Raw genomic sequence first — 21,218 nt, forward strand, 5'->3', positions numbered from 1 at the left:
TTGGGGAGCGAGTGTCTGTGGGGTTGGGGAGCGAGTGTCTGTGGGGTTGGGGAGCGAGTGTCTGTGGGGTTGGAAGCGAGTGTCTGTGGGGTTGGGGAGCGAGTGTCTGTGGGGTTGGGGAGCGAGTGTCTGTGGGGTTGGGAAGCGAGTGTCTGTGGGGTTGGGGAGTGAGTGTCTGTGGGGTTGGGGAGCGAGTGTCTGTGGGGTTGGGGAGCGAGTGTCTGTGGGGTTGGGGAGTGAGTGTCTGTGGGGTTGGGGAGCGAGTGTCTGTGGGGTTGGAAGCGAGTGTCTGTGGGGTTGGAAGCGAGTGTCTGTGGGGTTGGGGAGCGAGTGTCTGTGGGGTTGGAAGCGAGTGTCTGTGCGGGTGGGGGCCTTTTGCACGAAGGCCTCTCGGGGAAAGGCACACGTGAGCAGAACCTGTAAGAAGAGGGCTGGGAAGGGGGCTGCTTGGGGAAGAGGACACGGAGCTGGTGCAAAGGGCCTGAGGGAGGTGGCCCCTGGGGAGGGATGAGCGAGCCAATCAGGCCGGGGAGAGGGGGTGAGAGCTGAGGGCAGGTGGTGGGCAAGCGATCATGGTAAACACTGGATTTCATTCTGGGTGAAATGGGGAGCCGTTGGGAGTGGTGAGCATGGCCACAATTGCTTTCTAGAAGGGTCTCTCTGGCTGCTGTGTTGAGAGCAGACTGGGCAGGGGCAGGGGCTTTGGGGGTGAATCAGGGAGAGCCGGTTGGGCCTTTGCTGTGGTCCACGTGAGGGATGACAGGCTGGGCCCAGAGCGGCAGCGCAGAGGAGGCGGGAAGCGGTCGGCTTCTGATTCCAGAGGTCAACCCGGCGGGTCGTGTGGAAGATGAGAGAAAACAACTCATGGGGGACAGTAGGGTGTCCAGGGGGAGAAAAGGGCCTGGCATCTGCTGCCCTCGCCATTCCCGCCTCCCCACCTGCCCCACTGTCAGCCGGTGAGGACCCCGGGATCCTTACACGGGGTGAGGTCATCACAGTCACCTCTCAGCGGATACTTGGTCAGGAAGGCCATGCACTGGCCCGGGGCGGCCAGCGGCCTTCTTCCCGCCCCGGGAGGTGGACGCTCGCCGTGCAGCGCTTGCCATTGGCATGTGCTTGGTTATCTGTGCAATGAACGGACGTGTCCCTGACCGGGGTCACCTTGCCCCTGTGGGTGGGGTACAGCGGCCCAGAGCACAGGCTGGCCTGGAGGTTACTCCTGTGGCTCCCCGGGGGCTGGCTCCAGGCTGGATGTCAGCCGGGAGGAAGTCTGTCCGGCTCCAGGCTGCGGTCAGGGGCCTGTGGGAGGAGATCTAATTTGAGGACCTTCAGCGCAGTCCTCTCCACCAGCCGAGCCAACGGCCGCCAGACATTGTCAGCAGGCTCCACGGGATGCAGCCAGGATGCGCCCACCACGCGTGGCTGCGTGGGCAAGCCCTGCCTGCTGCGTGGGCAGCTCGGCTGTGCAGGGACAGGAAGGGGAGGATGTGTGCAGCCTAACAGGCCCAGGAGGTGTCACCCCTGGTTCCCTGGGAAGTGGGGGAGCGGTGGGCCACAGGCGGCGGGCCTGCGGCTGCACCAAGGGCAGATGCAGGCAGAGGCAGGGGGAGTTTGGAAACGGCTCCCAGGAGGAAAGGGGGAAGGTTAGGAAGTCCGAAAGGTCTCAGGGTGGTACCCGACCGCTGTCATCGGTTCTGAAGGGCTGTCTTCGCACGAAGGGCTGGCTGGTAGACTTGTTGGCTGTGCCTGTCGATGACAGGCCGCACCCCCAGCGAGAGCTGGAGGCACCGAGAAAAATACACCTTCAGGCGAAACAAAACAAAACAAGCACCCCTGCCCCGAGAGGAAACTGTGTGGAGGAAGAGGGGCAGCAGGCAAGCCTCAGTCTTTTTAAAAATATATGTTTTTGTTGATTTCAGAGAAGAAGGGAGAGGGAGGGAGAGGTAGAGACATCCGTGATGAGAGAGAATCATTGACTGGCTGCCTCCTGTACGCCCCACACTGGGGATCGAGCCCGCCACCTGAGCATGGGCCCTGACTGGGAATTGAACCTGTGACCTCCTGGTTCATAGGTCGACGCTCAACCACTGAGCCACGCTGGTTGGGCCAAACCTCAGTATTTTTTAGCAGCAGGGCCTTTGTAGAAATGACTGGTCCAGAAGCCTAATAAAGTAGCACTGCCCTGGGTGACCGGGTCCCTGTCCACCCGGCCCCAGCTCTCAGCAACCCCCGGGGGTCTTCAGCGGACCCCCCAGAGTTCAGCGTGAAAACCTCTCCTACTGAGAAATCCCCTTGATGGGTGATCTGCTGCCCATCCCGCAGTGGGGGAGGGGGGGAAGGCGGGGGGGGGGGGGCGGAGGTTCTGTCGCTGGCCTCCACCATCCGGGGCCGGGCCTGGGTGTGGTCGGAAGAGGCCGGCTCAGTCAGGGGAAGGACGGGACAGGGGTCTCTAAGAGTCCAGAAGCAGAGGCCCCAGGCCGCTGTCACCCCGATGACTCCCGTTCTGTGAGGGACAGTGGGAACTTCTCTGAGCAAGTGGGGGGAGGGCGTGTCTATCTCTGTTCCTGAGTTAATAACAGTAATAATAGCTAACATGTATCCTGTCCTTGTTTCACCCAGCCAGCCACCCTTCAAAGCGGGTGCTCGGATAACCGTAATTTATAGCGCGGCTAAGTGGGGTGTCCACGCTCGTGTGAGTCCTGAGTGGCGGATCAGAGAGCTGAGCCCAGGCAGCGGCTCCCGAGTTCTGGGCCACGCTACCCACGCCGGGATCTCCTTTTGGAAATGGACGGAGATGGGGGAGAGGGGGAGCTCCACGTTTAACTCACACACGCGTGCACCTCTAAGAGTGTGCGTGTCCACGTTTCAGGTGCCACCTGCCCACACACGGGCACCCACCCGTGCACTTCCCGCCAGCACCCTGGTCTAACCCTCGATGCTTGCACTCCCTGCTGCTTGCATGCTCTCATCTGGCCACGGGATAGATTTTTATGAGCGTCCTCCTGCTGGAGGTGCTGAGCGGACGAAACTGTGCAACCTCCACACCGTGACCTTCCACCCCGCCCACCCTGCCGTGGTTTGGGGTCTCTGGTGGGTATTTTCTTTGCTTCTGAGAAGCCAATTCAGCGGCACTCGGATCCAATACACGGCGCCCGTGGGACACGAGCTGGCCTCCAAAGACCTGCCCAGGGACCTGATCTTCCCAGAGCTGCCAATTATAACCAGATGCTCCTCCTGGGACCCGCCCGAGACCACCCGGCTGACGTCCCTGGGGGAGCTGTGCTCTGCAGCTGAGCTCTAGCCGTGAATGTCAAGTCCAGGCATTCGTGTGAGCCCCTCCGGGCGAGGAAGGCAAGGCTGGGTGGAGAAGGGCCTGTTCTCTGGCCAGCAGAGCTTTCTGGAGTCCTCCTGGGGCCAGGGCCCTGTGGCAGTGTTAGCTGTGCCTGGCCCGTGCTGGGTGCTGAGGTTCTGAGATGAATAGGACAACCCGGAGGACCTCGTGAACTCGGGGGGCAGGGATGCTCACAGACAGGCCCAGTGCCCAGCAGAGGCACGAACCAGGGTCAGGGCTGACGGTAGGGAACATGAATTCTGAGTCACACTGCTCTGCTAATTCTGAGCGGTATGAACTTGGGTGAGTCAGTTTATCTGTCTGAGCCTCGCCCATAAAATGGAGAGAGTGGCCACCCCCACGTGGGACTGTGAGGATGAGAGGAGAAAGCACGTGGATGTACTCGGCACAGCACCTGGCCCACGGCGAGTTCTCCCAGATGTTAGCCTCGGTGTCGTGTTGTAGGGAGGATGGAAGGAGCAGCCAGAGAGGCTTCAGAACTGAAGGGGCATTCTAGCAGGGTTCTGCAGGATGAATAGGAGCCCACAAGTACACTTGGCATTTAAAACAAAGACGCACAGCCGGTGCTGGGCAGTAGGTAGGGCCACAGGGAACCCACGATGGGTGAGATTTAGTCCCTGCCTTCCGGGAGACAGGATGTAGACTCAGAATGGCGATGACAGCACACAGGGCCAAGTGCGCTGGGTAAGGAGCGGGTGCACGCCGGAACTCTGGAGCCCAGCACTCCCTCATCCATGCTCTCAGCTACGGGAGAGAGATGCAGACAACGGATGGGAGCCCCGGACAGGCACTGCCAGGGACGGGAGCCGCAGGGTTGGACCTGCACGGCTGAGTTACCCGTGTGCAAAACGTCTAGTTGGGGTCTGAGTTGCAGGGGAAGCTTAGTTCTGCCTTCCGTTCTTAAGATCATAAATAAGGGTACTTGCCCTTTAGACACTTCTTGTACAGACCAGCAGAAGGAAGCGGACAGAGTCAGCCACGATCCCACGCGGCCTGGTGACGTCCATGAACCTGCTGAGCTGATGGGGCTGAGCTGACCCTCTATGGCTAACGCCGCACCCTTTCCCTGAACCTTAGACCTCTGAGCGTTCCTCCATGTCGTGAGCATTCACCGTTCTAATGCAGCGGTTCTCAACCTGTGGGTGGCGACCCCTTTAGGGGTTGAACGACCCTTTCATGGGTCACCTAAGACCATCGGAAAACACATATATAATTACATATTGTTTTTGTGATTAATCACTATGCTTTAATTATGTTCAATTTGTAACCATGAAATTGGGGGTCACCACAACATGAGGAACTGTATTAAAGGGTCGCGGCATTAGGAAGGTTGAGAACCACTGTTCTAATGGCTGCAGAGCAGGGTACATTGAGAGGCTGTGCTGTGTGTGTGTGTGTGTGTGTGTGTGTGTGTGTATTCTGTGATTTTTCTCAGCTCTTCCCCCTACCACCCCGCCCCCCGGGAAACAGTAATGAGAACGCTCACTGAACTCTTAGCTTCTGTGTGCTAATCCCCACGAGACCGCCTGAAGAGAGGAAATGGCTCTTCTCCCACTGGGGGAGGGAATGATGGTGAAAAGTCTCCATTCCAAGCTCAGCTCTGTCACTCAGTTGCTGTGCGGCTTCAGACAAGTTGCTCAGCCTCTCTGAGCTGCAGTTTCCTTATTATACAAGGATGTAATATGGCAGCCCCATACCGCCCCCACCCCCATTTAATACAAGTTCCCCATTTATTCTTTATCCTGCTCATGGTAATTTGCATTCGATGGTTTTCTCCTTCCTCTGGGTCTTCCTCCGCTGGAACATGGGCTCCGGGGACAGGGGCCATGTCTGTTGTTCTCTGCTGGCTGCCAGGCCCCAGGCACAGCGGCCGGCCCTCGCACAGATGGACGCGTGGCTGTGGCCCGTGGAGCGAGACAGAGCTCGGGAAGGTCTGGGTGGGAATGAGCGCCGATTGAGGGCACCCAGCACTTGAAAGCAGAACTCTCAAAGCTCACAATATCCCACGGTCTCGGGGTTCAGGGGGCCCTCTGTGGAAGACAGGGCTCTGGGTTTGAAGCCTGCCTCCGCCACCCACTGAGTGTGACTTTGGGCCTTTATTTCCTATAAAAAGTGGACAGCTACAGCCTTCAACTTTGGGGCTGGCCGTTGCCTCGGTGAGGGCAGCTCTGGCGGCGGGGGAGGGGGCGGGGAAGGGGGGAGGGGGAACAGGCCCTGGCCAGGCGGGGCGGCTGTGGCCAGTGTGGGCCCACCGCCCGGGAGGGCACAGGTCTTTGTCCTCCTACCCCCTCGCCAGTCACGGGGCGCAGGAGGACAGAAACTAACCGTCTGCCCCAGGGGGAGGGAGGCCGGGAGGTGTTGAGCTGCCCTGAGCCCTTATTTGTAAACCCAGCTTAGGCATAAATCCTGGGCCACTGACCCTGCCCAGCTGCTCCCCATCGGGGGAGTCAGTGAGGAGGAGGCCGCATTGGGTCCACAGGCTCATAAATCTGTCCCCTCCCCAGCCTGCCTACCCCGCCTTCTCTAAGACCCTGCTCCTGCCCGCCTGGTCCTCGCCCGCGTGTGGCGCTGGGTCGGCCTCTCCTGTCAGCTGTCCAGGGCAGACGACAGGTGGCTCTGGGCAGGGGCCACCGGGTGGGCCAGCTGAGCTGCACCAGCCAGCTTCCTGGTCCGTGACTCCGGGTCCCCACAGGGGCCTGGGCAGTGGACTGGGGGAGGAAAACCCCAGGGCTTGCTGGCTCTTGGTCTAAGTAGACTCTGTTGAGGGTTCTGAGACCCTAAACGACTTTTAGTCGTGGAAGATGGGGTGGTCTCGGGCTTAGAGAGGCCCTTTCACCCAGCAGTCGCCAGCCAGTGGTCTGTGAGGTCGGAAAGGCTCGCGATCGCTGCTTTAACCACCTCCTGCCCCATCCCACCTGTGATCCTGAACATTCACGCATTCACTCAACAAACAGCATGGGCTGTGCTGGGCACTGGGCTGTGAAAACGGACAAGCCAGAACCCAGGCTCCCAGCCCTGTGGGGTGGGGTGGGAGGGAGAAAGCAAAGCTGTCGCAAAGCCCCAGGGCTGTGAGGCTCCTAGCAGAGACCTGAGGAGGCCAGGCCCCGCCACCAGGGGCCTCCTCATGGAGCCTCGAGAGGAAATGGCCACACCTCAGGGCCCACCTGGCTGCATCCCCCACCCTCGGGGAGCATGGGCACAGCCTTCACTTCCCTTCCTGATGCCACCTCCAGCTTGTCCTAGCCACATACACAGGGCTGGCCTCCCAGGGCCCTGACTGCCAGTTTCCTGGGCAGACAGACCACACTGGGGCGTTAGACCACTGCCCTCCTTGCCATACCTGAGAACAATGGGGGTCCAGGAAGAGTTCATCTGGCCCAGCAGCCTCCAGGCCCTCGGCACCCCTTTTGCAGGAATCCCGTGCACACCTGTTTGTGCTGAGAAGAGCCCAGGGTCCCCAGAATGATGGGCACCCATCTGGGATGCTGCTCTAGACCCTCGGAGGTGACCACTTGTGCTCCCAGGCATCTAGACCCCTACACCTCCCAACAAGACCCCCCCACAACTTTAAGCTTCCTCTCCTGTCAACTTGTCCAGAAATCTCTGAGTCCCCGAGGCACCTCTCCCGGCCTCACCAGAACCTAGGGAACCGCGCAAGCCCCAGGGTCCTGTTTCTCTTATGAGCTGGAGGTGGGATGGGGTTAGGCAGGGACAAGAACAGGAGAAAGGGGGCCAAGGGTTACCTAAAGCTCACTTGGACGTACTCAGAAGATGGATGGATGGATGGATGGATGTGAACTGATGGATGGAGGCAGGGTGGTAGAAGGAAGGAATGAGGGATGGATGGATATGGATGGATGGATGGATGGATGGATGGATGGATATGAACTGATGGATGGAGGCAGGGTGGTAGAAGGAAGGAATGAGGGATGGATGGATGGATGGATGGATGGATGGATGGATGGATGGATAGGTGTTGGGGTGGGTAGAAGGAAGGAAGGAGTGAGGGGATGGATGATGGTGGACAGACAGATGGAGTGACAAGGAAGGATGGAAGGAAGCTGGGTGACAGTGGCTACAGGCCGGGTGGCCTGGGGGGTGGAGCATGCCTGCACCGAATTGCCTTCCTAGAGGAGGCAATTTGGGTCTAATCTGCTCCATGCAGTGACGCTCCAGCCTCTCCTGGGGACGCAGGTTAGTTCTGTTCTTAGGTCAGCAGACAAGGAGGTGTCCCTGGAGCCTGTCTCCTTGCGGTCCGTTCGCCCTGGATGCACTTCTGGGTCACAGAGCCACTGGTGGAGGCCCCCTCCCAGCCCTTCCTGGTGTCAAGAAAAATTTATTTCTTTTTTTAAAAAATATATTTTATTGATTTTTTACAGAGAGGAAGGGAGAGGGGATAGAGAGTTAGAAACATCAATGAGAGAGAAACATCGATCAGCTGCCTCCTGCACACCTCCTACTGGGGATGTGCCCGCAACCAAGGTACATGCCCTTGGCCAGAATCGAACCTGGGACCCTTGAGTCCCCAGGCCGACGCACTATCTATTGAGCCAAACGGGTTAGGGCGAAGAATTTATTTCTTTAAAACAAAGAAAGTGGTTGGACAAGGTGGGCTTTCAAACCAGGCTTTCCCAGAGATGTGTAAGTGGTTGAGAAAACACTTTTATTTTCTTTCTAAAAAACAAGTTCAGATGTTTTAAAAACTCAATAAAAAAAATAAAATAAAATTCATTGGAGACCACCAGCCACACTTACTCGGGGCGCTTTCCACTGGAGGGCAGGTTCTGAGATTTCAAGGTAAATGGTTGATAAACTGTAACTGCCAACAACCGATTATCGGAGAACCTTTCTATCCTGTGTTTCAAAGTGCAGAATCCTCGGGGCCCTGGTCCGACTGATCGCTGCTCCGTCTGTAACCCCCTTGGCAATGTTTGCCTCCCGCACAGCCCGTCTGTCCTCGTCCGCTGCTGGTGGAGTGAGAAGATGTGGACTTGGACATGGAATGTGATCTTTGTGCTGGTTTTCACTTGGGGTTTATTTCTAAAGGGGCACTTCATCGATAATTTTAGAAAGCAAGAGAAGAAATACACATAGAAACCCATTAGACTAATCCCAGGAGCCTTCGCCTCTTCCTCTCTCCAATGGCGTCCAGCCCCCGCCTTCCCTCCCTCTGCGCGAAGTGGAGTCTTCCTTGGGGTCCAGTCCCCCCGCCCATGACCCTTTGGCCGACAGGGCCTGCCTCTCTGGGCCCAAGGGCAGGTCATGAGTGTGTCCTTCTCGCTCAGGTTGAATGTTGAGAAACAGCCAGGCTTCTCTGCTGAGCCGTTATGGCTGGCCATTCATCAGTTTGTCCAGCCCCTTTAAGAATCCATCTTCTGGTCCTGCCAGGGTCCCCTCCTGGCGTGATGAGCCCCGAGTTTATGAACTTGGGGGGGAGGCCGTTTCCTTCTCAGCGGGAGCCTGGCTGCCTCTGCGCCTGGCCCTCCTTCCGGGTGTGACCAAGTGTGACCGCAGCCAGGTGGAGGCTCGGCTTAGCACAGGCGCCTCGCGGCCGGAACCCCCCGGTGCGATCTAACCGCCGTGTCCATAAACCTGGCTCCAGACCTCGCTGGTGAGAAGGCCAGCTTGTTCCCAGCTGAGAACATTCTGGAACATTCTGCAGAAAGAGCTCAGTGATTGCTTCGTTATAGCTGTGTGGGATGCCTGGAATGGGGCTGGCAGGAGGGGACCTGCTGGAAGGAATGGCTCAGGCTTGTAAATACCACGTCAACGACTGAGGTCAGAAATGGGCCCGGAACCTACTGGCTCACTGCGGCTTCGGCTGTGTCCTTTTTTTCTTTTTTCTTTTACGAAGGTGGTTGTTGTTTTTTAAAAAATATATTTTTATTGATTTCAGACTGGAAGGGAGAGAGAGAGAGAGAGAGAGAGAGAGAGAGAGAGAGAGAGCGAGAGAAACATCAATGATGAGAGAGTATCATTGATCGGCTGCCCCCTGCACGCTCCACACTGGGGATGGAGCCTGAAACCTGGGCATGTGCCCTGACCAGGAATCGAGCCGTGACCTCCTGGTTCATAGGTTGGTGCTCAACCGCTGAGCCACACTGGCCGGGCTGTATCCCTTTTTAAAAAGCCATCTTGTTCATTTGCTCTGCATACTCCCTTTGGGTGGAACCAGGAAGGCCAGTCCCTGGGCAGATTCCGTAAATACTGAATGTCTGGTGGCGGTCCTTGAACCGTGACGGCTTGCTCGGCGACCACCTGTTCAGCGCCTTATCCTCTCCTTCCAGATCGTCCTCTGGGGCCGCACCGAGAAGTGCCTGAAGGAGACGACAGAGGAGATCCGGCAGATGGGCACGGAGTGCCACTACTTCATCTGTGACGTGGGCAACCGGGAGGAGGTGTACCAGACGGCCAAGGCCGTGCGGGAGAAGGTGAGCCGCCTGGGAGGGCTGTCCACGCTCAGCTGCAGGGAACAGCCCTGTGTCCTGGGGCCCAGCATTGCGATGGCAGAACGGCTGTTTCCAGAGCCTTTCTGGGGACTCTCCCGTGAAGCCGGCCCGAGTGTGTATGCACATGTGTGTGCATGCATGTATGAGTGTGCATGTGTGTGCTGCGGGAGCAGGGACCAGGGAGGGGTATGGGTTGATGAATGACAGGAGTAACCATCTCTTGTCCCCTTTGGCATTTAGACCTTGTGTCTATTCTAGCTCCCGGGGCAAATGTCCCGTTGCCCTCTGGGAAAAGGCTTCTCCTGGCTCCAGCTGTCATTTCGACCGAGTGAGTCAGTGAGCTCCCAGAGAGCAAAGCCCACCTGTTAAGCCTCTGGCACCCGGTAAATGTTCCTTTTTATGTAACGATAACCTCATTTGTGGTAAACGCGCTCTGTGCCACGTCTGTGCTGCGCCATAAATTACTTCTAATCCTCAGAACATCTCTGGTGTGGTCATAAGCTCCATCCTACAAATCAAGGCCGGTGCTCAGCGTGGCGGCGTGGCTGCCCAGGTCCCATGGCCGGGGGGAGGGGGCCAGGCCCGGGGCTGCCCTGACAGCTGCGGCCCCTCCCGCCTGCAGGTGGGTGACATCACCATCCTGGTGAACAACGCCGCCGTGGTCCACGGGAAGAGCCTGATGGACAGCGACGACGACGCCCTCCTCAAGTCGCAGCACATCAACACGCTGGGCCAGTTCTGGGTGAGGACTGTTGGGCACAGACCAGGCCTGGGCGTGGCAGGGACAAGTGCCTTCCCTCCAGGGCCTGGGGGCCGTGAGGGAGGTAGGGGAGGCTCGCCAGGGCTTGGGCTCAGGCCCAGGGGGATACCCACCGACAAAGTGCTGGACAGGAGGAGCAATGGGCCCAGGAGGCGTCTCCCGGCTCTGTGGGTGCAGGGCAGGCTGCCCGGCCCCCACTGTCCCAGGAGGCTGCATCGCTGGGCAGCGCGTGCGTGCAGGGTGGTCTGTGCCCCCTGAGAGAGGGGGAGAGGGGCTTTGGGGAGGTACATCCGCTCCACACTGACCCCCCCGTCCCGCCCACCCCCTCCTCAGACCACCAAGGCCTTCCTGCCGCGCATGCTGGAGCTGCAGAACGGCCACATCGTGTGCCTCAACTCCGTGCTGGCGCTGTCCGCCATCCCCGGCGCCATCGACTACTGCACCTCCAAGGCCTCGGCCTTTGCCTTCATGGAGAGCCTGACCCTGGGGCTCCTGGACTGCCCGGGCGTCAGCGCCACCACCGTGCTGCCCTTCCACACCAGCACCGAGATGTTCCAGGGCATGAGGGTCAGGTCAGTGAGCAGGGGACCCCCTCCCCCGGCCAGGCCCCCTGCTGGCGGGGCCAGGAGAGAGGCTTATGCACAGAGAGAGCACAAATAGAAAAAGCACTAGAGCCCGTCCCCTTTGGCTTTGAGCCCTGGCCCCCAACTCTGTGAGACAGGGGGCCCCTGTGGGGGGTAGGGTCCTGCTTCTCAGGCCGGGAGCTTTTACAAGTCCCGCTGCGCGCAGTGGAAGGTCACCCACCATGAGAAGAGAGCAGTGCAGACACTGAGGCTCTCAGTGTTAGTGGTGTGTGGGCAAGTGGGCTCAGTGGTTAGAGCATCGCCTCTCGCACTGAAGGGTCATGAGTTTGATTCCCGGTCAAGGGCACGGGATGGAAAAGCATTTCGTTGAGCAAGAGACGTCAGAGGCAGAGAGTGCACTCTGTGTGGTTCCGCCTGCGTGACGTTCCGGAGCAGGCAAGACGGGGCCATGGTGATAGAAGTCAGAACCGGGCACCCCTGGAGCGGGGAGAGCCTGCCAGGGAGCACGAGAGAACCTTCTAGACCAGTGATGGCGAACCTATGACACGCGAACTCATTTTTTTTGGTTGATTTTTCTTTGTTAAGTGGCAATTAAATATTAAAATAAATATCAAAAATGTAAGTCTTTGTTTTACTATGGTTGCAGAGATCAAAAAGTTTCTATATGTGACACGGCACCAGAGTTAAGCTAGGGTTTTTCAAAATGCTGACACGCCGAGCTCAAAAGGTTCGCCATCACTGCTCTAGACGCTCAGGAATGTTCTCTCTTCTTGATCTGGGCGGTGGTTACAAAGGTAAAAGTTCGTCCCGCTGCACACTTACGTTGGATGCCTTTTATTATCTGCAAGTTACAGGCGTCCGGTGGCGTAGGTGCCGTGTGGGATCACTCACTGTCCCTTCGCGATGGTGATTGAGAAGGTTTGGGGATCAGGAATCAAAGCGTCTGGCTTTGACTCACACCTCAGCTGCTGGGCGGCTGTGAAATCGCGAGCCAGTTTTGTTACCTCTCTGAGCTTTTACTTCCCTTTACTTCGTCTGTAAAACCGTGGGAATAATATTTCCTCCGCGGGATTATTAGGAGAATTAAAAGCAACACACGTAACATCTAGAGCAAAGCCTGGGGCATGCTCCAGGCTCAGTAACGAACCACAGCTTCTTTTTGTTGTGGTTAATCCTCACCCGAGGATATTTTTTCCATTGCTTTATAGAGAGAGTAGAAGGGAGAGAGAAGGGGCGGGGGGAGGGCAGGAGAGAGAAACATCCATGTGAGAGAGACGCATCCATTGGTTGCCTCCCTCATGGGCCCCATTGGGGGGCTGGGGATCAAACCTGCAACCGAGATACGTGCCCTTGACCGGGAATCAAACTCATGACCTTTCAGTGCGCGAGGCGATGCTCTAACCACTGAGCACACCTGCCCACGCACCACTAACAATAAACACCTTCCTAAAGGCATCTGTTATGCACCTTCCTGGAGGCCCTGTCTTCAGTGTGCCACAGAGTGTACACTCCCACCTGACTTGCATACAAATGATCATAGATTCTGAATGTGGAGGGGGCTGGATTAATGCCTATTGCTGTTCCGTGTTGGTTACTCCCCCCCCCCCGCCCCCTCCCCCACCCCCCCCCCCACCCCGGTGAGGTCTTGGTTTGGTTCCTTGTATCTGGGCATACAGGAAGTGCTCCGTAAGTGCACAGTGGGTGGCGATGCAGCGGCGGCAGTCACAGTGCCAGTGGGCGCCCTGGGCACAGGCCTCGCCTTGCAGCAGTTTCCTCTCCATCACCTTAAGAAGGAAATGCAAGGTTTTCCCAAGTCATTTTCCCACAGTCGTGCCAAGTGTGGGTCCAAACTGCCTGGCACCACATTCCAGCTCCGTGCCCCCATCTGGCCTTCTGTGCCTTGGGCTCCTCCTCTGTAAGAAGGGGTGGGTGAAAGTGCCCTGCGCCCTGGTCCCATGCTCCTGTGTGGGGATTCTAGCTCGCTGCCTGGCGTCAGGTGAGGCCCGAGGGCCGAGGAGAAGAGCAGTAAGGGGTGATTGGTCAGCACCAGTCTCGTTTCCTGAAGAAACAGGAAAAGGCGGGAAAGCATTGGCTTCCGCCCCAGCCAGGCCTGGCGGCTCCCCGGGCTGGAGGGTGGGAGGCGGACGCTTAGGACAAAGTCAGTGGGTTTCCCAGCAGCAGGGCCGTAGCGGTGAGTGCTTGCTGTTTGTTAATTGCCATGGATTGATCTGCGTTCCAGCCACAGATCAATAGCAGACGCTTTAGAAACATTGTCCCCGTTTAGCCCCCCCCGCCCCCCACCCCGGCGAGCTCTCTCCCCATTTCACAGATGAGAGAACTGAGGCTCAGAGAAGCAAGCTCACTGCCCAAGGCCACACAGATAGCAATTGGCTGAGCAAGCTTTCTGCAGAGTGGGTGCTGCCTCCGCGAGAGTTGGAAGCCCTGTTGGTTCTGTATACCCACCCCACCCCCACGGAGAGAAAGGAGCCGGTTCCTCCCACCGAGGGGAACTGAGGCGGCCCTCAGGTCCTCCTGCAGGGGCCCTGCCTGGGAGGGCCCGCCCTCTCTGGGCCATGGAGCTGGGTCTCTCCCCTGTCTGCCCTTCCCCCAGGAGCAGGACTGGCCCAGGTGAGGATGGAAAGCCAGACTGTCTGCCGTGTCTGTGGGGCTCCAACACCAGCAAGCTCACTGAGGAAGCCCAGGGCAGGGGGGGGGGGGGGGAAATCCCTGGACTCTCAGAGGCCAGCCAGTCCGTGTGGGGGGCCCAGGAGGTGCCCTTTGTTCAGGGTGACATCAGACCCAGGTGACTCACCCGCCTTAATCCTCCTGGTGCCAGGGCAGCTCACAAGCCCTTTGTGGGATTGAGGTCAGAGCCAGAGGCATCAGCGCTGTGCCTCCGAGGGCAGTGAGCAAGGGCGGGGGCGGAGCCTGGGCTCTGGGCAGGCCTCACCCGCCACCCACTCCCCGGAGCCTCCGTTTCCCTCTCTGGGAATTGGGGTGAGTGATTCCCGGTGAGCACTTAGACCAGGCCTGGCACTCAGGGGCATCATCGGTCTATGGGTCTCAGGCCGGAAGCCGGTGACTGGGCATGAGGAGCCCTGATGTTTGTTTATTCAATCGTGTATCCATCTGTCACCCCATGGAAAGGACTCTAAAGGTTTCAGTGCATCCGTGCGTGAGTGAGCCAGCGGGCGGGGGCAGAGAAGGCCCTTCTCCGCAGAGTCCCTGCCTCCAGCAGGATACACCTGGGGAAGAGCCAGTCACTCATTCACCCAGCCATTCAGCAAGCGTTTATTGAGCACCTGTTATGTGGCCGACACAGCACATGGGGGATACAACAGGCAGCAAGACCCAGCAGACCGCTGCCCTCGGGGAACGCACACCCGGTGGGGGAGACAGGCCATTCATAAAGAAACAAGCCGGCAGGCAGGCCATGCGGGGTGAATGTGGGGAAGCACATTTGCAGGGGGCCGAGGTCAGAGGCTGCTCTGAGTGGAAGGGCCGAGACGCCTCCCTGATGGGAGAGCTGGTGAAAGACCCTGAGACAGGAAAGGACTTTGGTGACAGGAACCAAAAGACTGGCCAGGACTGTTGGAGCAGAGGAGGGAAGAGAGGGGGCCAGGCATCAGGCAGCACCCCCTTCCCCCCCCACCCCCGCCCAGGAGTGAGCAGGGCTCTAGAGAACATGGGGAGCCTGGGGGTTGGGGCCCTGGTGGCTGGGCTGCGAGTCCTTGAACCTCAAAAGGAGACTCAGTGGGCAGAGGGAGGGAGTCAGGATCTTCTGACACATCTGGGGGGGGGGCGGGGTGGAGGAGAGAGATGCCCAGCAGGTCTCGGGTCTCCCAATCGCAGGTCTTCTCACGGAGACGCCGAAGGGATGACCCATACCTGTCAGCCACGGGCACTTTCCGCAGCAGCACCTGCTTCCCTGGGGAAACCCACTGTGTCTCTCCCTGCGTTCAGGTTCCCCAACCTCTTCCCCCCCCTGAAGCCGGAGACGGTGGCCCGGAGGACGGTGGAGGCCGTGCAGCTCAACCAGGCGCTCCTCCTGCTCCCCTGGACGATGCATGTCCTCATTATCTTGAAAAGGTACGAGGCTGGGGAGCAGGCACTGGGCCAGGCTCCTGCCAACCGCCCATGGACCCGTGGGGAAGAGGCCGCAGGCAGGAGAAAGTACCCCGGGATCCATTAGTCATGTTTGCTGTGGGTGTGGGGACGAGGAGTGGGGGCTTGTGTGCCAAGGGTGTCCTGTCCTGAATTTGGGGCCGTGGTTCTCAAACTTGCTGGTCGCAGGACCCCTGTACAACCTTAAAAATTATTTCTTTTAAATTTATTTTTATTGATTGCAGAGAAGAAGGGAGAGGAAGAGAGAGAGAGAAACATCAATGATGAAAGGGAATCATTGATCGGCTGCCTCCTGCACATTGGACCGAGCCCGCAACCCAGGCATGTGCCCTTGACGGGAATCAAACCTGGGACATTTCGGTCCGCAGACCGACGCTCTATCCATTGAGCCAAACCAGCCAGGGCTGCAACCTTAACAATTATTGAGGTGCCCAAAGAGCTTCAGCTTATGTGAGCTGTATTATTACTGCTTACTGTCTTAGAAATGAATACTGGGAAAACATTTTATAAGATTTATACACTTGCTTATATTCACAATATTCATTCAATCAATTCCGTGTTCACATCAATGATTTCTTACGAAAAGTAAGTAAATTTTCAAAAGAGAAAAAAGAATGCAGTGAGGAGAATGGCATTGTTTTCCTTTCTTGCACAGCTCTTTAGCATCTAACGCAGTGGTTCTCAACCTTCTGGCCCTTTAAATACAGTTCCTCATGTTGTGACCCAACCATAAAATTACTTTTGTTGCTACTGTTATGAGCCGTAATGTAAATATCTGATAGGCAGATTGGTCTTAGGCGACCCTGCCAATGGGGTCGCGACCCACAGGTTGAGAACCGCTGGACCCTAACGTAATTGAAGACAACCGGATTCTTCTATCTGCTTCTGATTTTAATCTGTTGTGAGAGGATGCGTGAAAAGGCAAATAACATCTTAGTCTGATTATACAAGTAGCTTGACCTCGCAGACCACCAAAGAGACCTCAGGTACCCCAAGGGTTCCCGGGCCACACTTTGAGAACCACTATTCTAGAGCCTACTCGTTGGCCGCAGCCTTCAGGAAGTTTAATCTGGTGGGGAAGATAGAGCTTAGGATGCTGCAGGGTCCACAGAATGTCACGGAGCTAGTCAGGTGCGTTTCCCGGGGCAGACCACCTGGGAGTGGGCTGAGGAGGGGAGATGGGCTGCCTCCAGGATCCGCCCAGCATCCCAGTCCCTAGAACCTTCCAGACCTTGGGCAGCAAACCCTTCCCGCGGAGTCCCAAACCGCAGGGGCCATTCCCTGCCGCCGACACAGGTATCATGGCCACGGACTCCCGGCTCCTCTGGGCCCCCCGCCACGTCCAGCCCCCAGGCCCTGGCTGGCTGCACCCTCTGCCCCAGAGGCTCTTATGGGAAGTGAAGCACCCAAGTCCCTTCATCAGACACCAGCTCCCAGGAAACAGCTTCCCTCTGGCTGTGGCCCGTGGCTCCAGCTGCAGGCACAGACACCTCACAGCGGAGGGGCGTCCACCAGCCCTTCCTCCCCACACTCAGAGCCACGGAGCAGGGTCGGGGCTGGGGGCACCTGAGGGCACTGGGGCCACACCGCGGCCCCCTCAGGCCATGCTGCCTGTTGCTCTGAGATGCTCCTCGGCTGCCTCCGTGAGCCCCGAGGAGAGCAGGCTGCCTCCTTCCACCCCAGGAGCTTGTCAGCAGCCTTGCAGACATTCTAGAAAAAGGATAGAACGTGTCAGTGCTCTCACAGGAAGCCTCCAGCCTACATGTTCTGTTCTGTCCCCTGCTACTTTCCCACAGGACACAGAGACCCCCCTCTTCCCCGTGCCCCGCACTGCACCCCATCTTCACCTTCCCCAAGAGAAATCTTTACAGGCTCCACGCCATTGACACCGCCCCCAGGAAGCCTTCCAGATTGCTCTCTCCAGAAGGGGGTCTTTTCCATGTTGCACCAAAGGGGGTGAGGGCCCTTCAATTTGATTCAACAAATGGACTGAGGCCCTCTCATGCCGGCCCTGTGCTTGGGGCCAGACGCAGATGTGAACTATCTGGGCCTGGCAAGTGGACAGTCAGGACCACAGCAGGGCTCGTTGGGGAAGCAGTGCACTCTGGGAGCCCAAGGAGAGCCTGGGCGTGAATGTGGGGAGTTTCCCTGGAGGAGGTGACACCTAGCACATAAGCCCTCGGCCCCACATAGTAAATATTTGTTGACTAAGTGGCATTTGGAGTTACTTGAACTCTGAGATACCTATGGGCCCTAAAATGCCAAGAATGCGGCTTTGAAAGTTTATTTCCACCACCCAGCTTTTGCCTTGTAAGCAGCGGTTTAGCCACTTACTTGAAAGCCCTTCCTCCATGGTGGGTGGGGGGGGGGTGGCTTGTGGGCTTGCGAGAGGGGGTGGGGAGCGTTTCGGGGCATCCCTCTACTGCGCCATCTTGTGTGGCCACAGGCGACCCATCTGCTGGCCCCCCACCCGCTGACCATCTTGTCTTCTCTCTCCTTGCTGGCCCCAGCATACTCCCACAGGCTGCGCTGGAGGAGATCCACAGATTCTCAGGAACCTACACCTGCATGAACACTTTCAAAGGGCGGACATAAAGGCAGGACGTAGACCTCCTCGAAAGCCACGGGGTCTGCGGGGGCCGTGGCACCTGGGCACACACCCGCGTGCCTGCCCCTGGGCACACTTCTGCTGGGTGGGCAGGCCTGTCCTCTCCTGGGGAAGAATCCGGTGCCCCCCGCCAGCCCCAGGACCTTTGCACAGGACTGATGGGCGTAACTCTGGCCCCCAGAGGGCGGCAGGAAACCAGCCAGCAGCCGCCTTGACACTTTTGTACATTTCTGATTCTGTAGAGTTTATTGTTAAATTGCTTCTCAAATCTAACCAGCCTCGGCAGTGCGCAAAGACTATTTCTGGGAGGGTCGGCTCCCAGATGACCCTCCTTCCCCTCCAACATCCACTCAGCTTCTGCAAACTGGTTGAACGGCAGGAATGAAAAATAAAGAGAGATGGCTTTGCAAGTTGCTTTGTTGAAATCCTTGGCCCTGGTCCTTGGTGGCAGCGGGGAAGGGACCCGTCCCAACCACAACACCCCGTCCTGTAAAGGAGAACTGGTCTGTGGGGGGACCCAGCGGACAGGAGTGAGATGGGCGAGGAGGGGGCGGAGATCGGGAGGGAAATTGGAGCCTGGGCCTGGGCATGCAGGGTCCTTGCTGACTCTGCCAGGCCCCTCCCAACGCCATGGGTTTTGGGGCACTTTGCTTCCCCACCCGCTTCCCTGAATGGCCGTGAACTAGGCTGCAGAGCAGCCCTCTGCGCTGCCACGGCCCCATCCGCCACGAAACCACCAACTCAGGAGAGCAGATCAGTCTCCATTGGGCACCGGTGTCTCCTGAGCACGGGCTGGGCACCAAGAGGGGACTGTTGCTGAGAAGCCAAAACCCTGAAGACACCAGCACCACCAGGCCCACGCTAAGGGGTGCCCTGGGCCCCGCGCCACGTTGGCTGCAGCGGGTAGAAGGGAACTAACACAGGAGGGGGGGTCTGCACCGCAGAGGAGATGGGCACGGGCTCCGTCAGCGGGAAAATGACAGCCAGGAGGAGTGGGCACAGGTGCCCGGGGTCCCCAGGTGTGTGTGCTCCGCTCCAGCAGCAGCTTAACAAACCTGACCTTGGGCACGGACAGTGGGCCCTGGCGTCTACACAGCTCCTGCGGGGAAAGGGGGCGGGGAGAGGTGCACTCACAGCCGAAGAAGGCAGTCCCGCAGCCTGGGTGGTGGCAGGTCTGGTCTGTGCAGAAACGCCAAGTCCTGATGGCGCCCACCGTTTTCTGAGCACCTGCTGAGTCCCTAAGCCTAGCATCTCACCGAGGTTACCCACTGCCCCCAGCAGCAGCCCAAGACCGGAAACAGCCCCCCGGAGCCCCCGACGGACTGCCAGCAGCCACGGGTGTTACCAGCCAGGACGTGACCCCCAGGTCTCAGGCCACCTGCCCACCCATGGAGGGTGGCTGCTGCTCTGTTCTGCACCGTCGTCATTCGGGGACCCCAGCCGACCAAGGAGCCTTCGTGGGTGCGGACGATGTCCTCTCGTGACAGGGAGACTCACCCGGCCGCCCGCACACGGCTCTGACACTCTGCCTGGAAGCAATGCGCAGCACTGCTGCTCACGTTTCATTGGCCAGAGCCAGTCACGTGATCAAGCCCCCCCACGGAGGCAGCTGGGTATACCATCTCCATGGAGGGGGGTGGCAGGACTTTTAAATACATTACCCTCTGCCATGCAGCAGGAGAAGGCGCCCGTGAGGATGGAAAAACCCAACTGTGGGCAGTGGATGCAGGAGGCAGAGGATGCGGGGGGCAGAGGGTGCAGGAGGCAGACAACACTGAGCTGGGACGACATGGTGACCTCTCGGTGGCCCACCAGGTGCTGGGCAGAGGCCCAAAGAGGCACTGACCATTTTGCAGGTGAGGAAACAGGCTCAAAGCAGAGAAATGGTGGGCCCAGGTGTGTGCGGCTGGTGAGCGCCCACGTCAGAATGTGAACCGGACTCTATCCACCCCACAAGCCACCTCTCCTGCATCACCGCCATGGAGGTCCTGAGGCCGTGAGTCGCCAGAGTGTGGGGCAGGGAGAGTGTTGCTGAAGGGGTCCTCCCGGCACCCTTGCCGGCCCGGGGAGGTCGAGCCTGGGGTGTCCGCTCCTCACCCATCCTTGGTGTCGGGACCACACCGTGGGCGCCGGGGCTCGGCCTGCCCGCTGCTGTCCCCACCACAGCCTGGGCCTGATGCTGGTTCTCACAGGGAGCCAGGCTGGGCAGACCGGGCTCGGTGAGCTGGGATGGAAGAGCAGGAAGAAGTGGGGATCCTGCTGGCTGCGCCCCGACTTTTCTGACCGTTCTTGAGTGGCAGGCGGGCTCTGTGCTCCCAGCCTGGCTCCGGGCCGGCCTTCGGGGAGGCTCTGACTCTTAGGGTTCCATGAAGCCGCACTTGGCCTGCAGGCCGGGAATGTGAGGACCCCGGGAGTCTAGAGGACGCCAACCCCACCGGCCCCGCTCAGGGCCCAGTGAGAGCGGAATCGGGGTCGTGGCTGCGGTGGGGCCTCTTGGCTTCCCAGGGCCCCAGGGGCTTCTGCCTGCTGGGCCGGCCTGGTCCCACCCGCCTCCCTCCCTCTCTGCTTGGACACTTGCAGGCTTTTTCTGGATCTTTTCCCAGAGGAACCAGGGAAAAAGTCTTGGGCAGGTTCCCAGGAGGCCCATCCTGGTCTCTCCCCGAGATGGCCTGGCAGCCTGGAGCCTTGGAGAGTGAGAGCGGAGAGCTAATTCCGTCCCCAGGCCCAGCCAAGCGCCGGAGAGTGACAAGCACTCCGCCTCCCCGAACCCCGAGGGGCAGGACAGGGTGTGCCAACCCTGGGAAGAAGGCTCCGGCCCTGGGAAATGACCCAGTTGCCATGCCCGGGGGCCTCCCCATCGCCAACGAGAACCAGATTGGAGCTGGGCCCCGAGCCTCATCCTGACGGGGGTCCGGGCGGCCGGGCTATCTGGCCTGAGCAGGTTCCGGATGGAGTCCCCTGGCCACCGGCCGCCCAGGGCCAGAGGCTCTGAGAAGTGGACTCCCTTCTCCTCAGGCCACACTGATGGCCAGAAGGGCCAGAGTGACAGAGCGCTGTGGGGCTGACCACAGTGCCCTGCCCCAGCCCTTCTGACAGCCACACCCCTGGGGACGTCCCCGTCTCAGGGGGACAAAAGGAGGAAGCCGGTCACTAACAAACCAACCCGAGGCCCAGTGCTGAGCAGCGGGTGGGCAGGGAACACTCACAGGGGTAGACGGGGCGGGGGTCATGTCAGGGCCCCTGTGGGGCTCTCCCACCCACCACAGCACCCCCTGGACGTCTCCGGCTTGGGGTCTGCCGCGCATGCCCAGGGCGGGGATCAGAATAAGAGCCCAGAGGG

General features: G+C 59.0%; 1 protein-coding gene across 3 annotated transcripts in view; it reads left to right on the forward strand.

Moving 5' to 3' along the window:
• DHRS3 (dehydrogenase/reductase 3) overlaps nt 1–18,292 on the forward strand; it is a 41,557-nt gene extending 23,265 nt beyond the window's left edge. For all 3 annotated transcript variants that reach the window (XM_081087667.1, XM_081087668.1, XM_081087669.1), the window contains exons 2-6: nt 9,640–9,783; nt 10,424–10,543; nt 10,895–11,133; nt 15,109–15,234; nt 17,781–18,292. In XM_081087667.1, coding sequence (XP_080943793.1) covers nt 9,640–9,783; nt 10,424–10,543; nt 10,895–11,133; nt 15,109–15,234; nt 17,781–17,865 — 714 coding nt within the window. In that variant the 3' untranslated portion in view covers nt 17,866–18,292. The remainder of the gene's footprint in view (nt 1–9,639; nt 9,784–10,423; nt 10,544–10,894; nt 11,134–15,108; nt 15,235–17,780) is intronic.
• Nucleotides 18,293–21,218: the final 2,926 nt, after the last annotated feature.

This window comes from Myotis nattereri, assembly GCF_964212035.1.
Source record: "Myotis nattereri genome assembly, chromosome: 3".
NCBI classification, from domain to species: domain Eukaryota; kingdom Metazoa; phylum Chordata; class Mammalia; order Chiroptera; family Vespertilionidae; genus Myotis; species Myotis nattereri.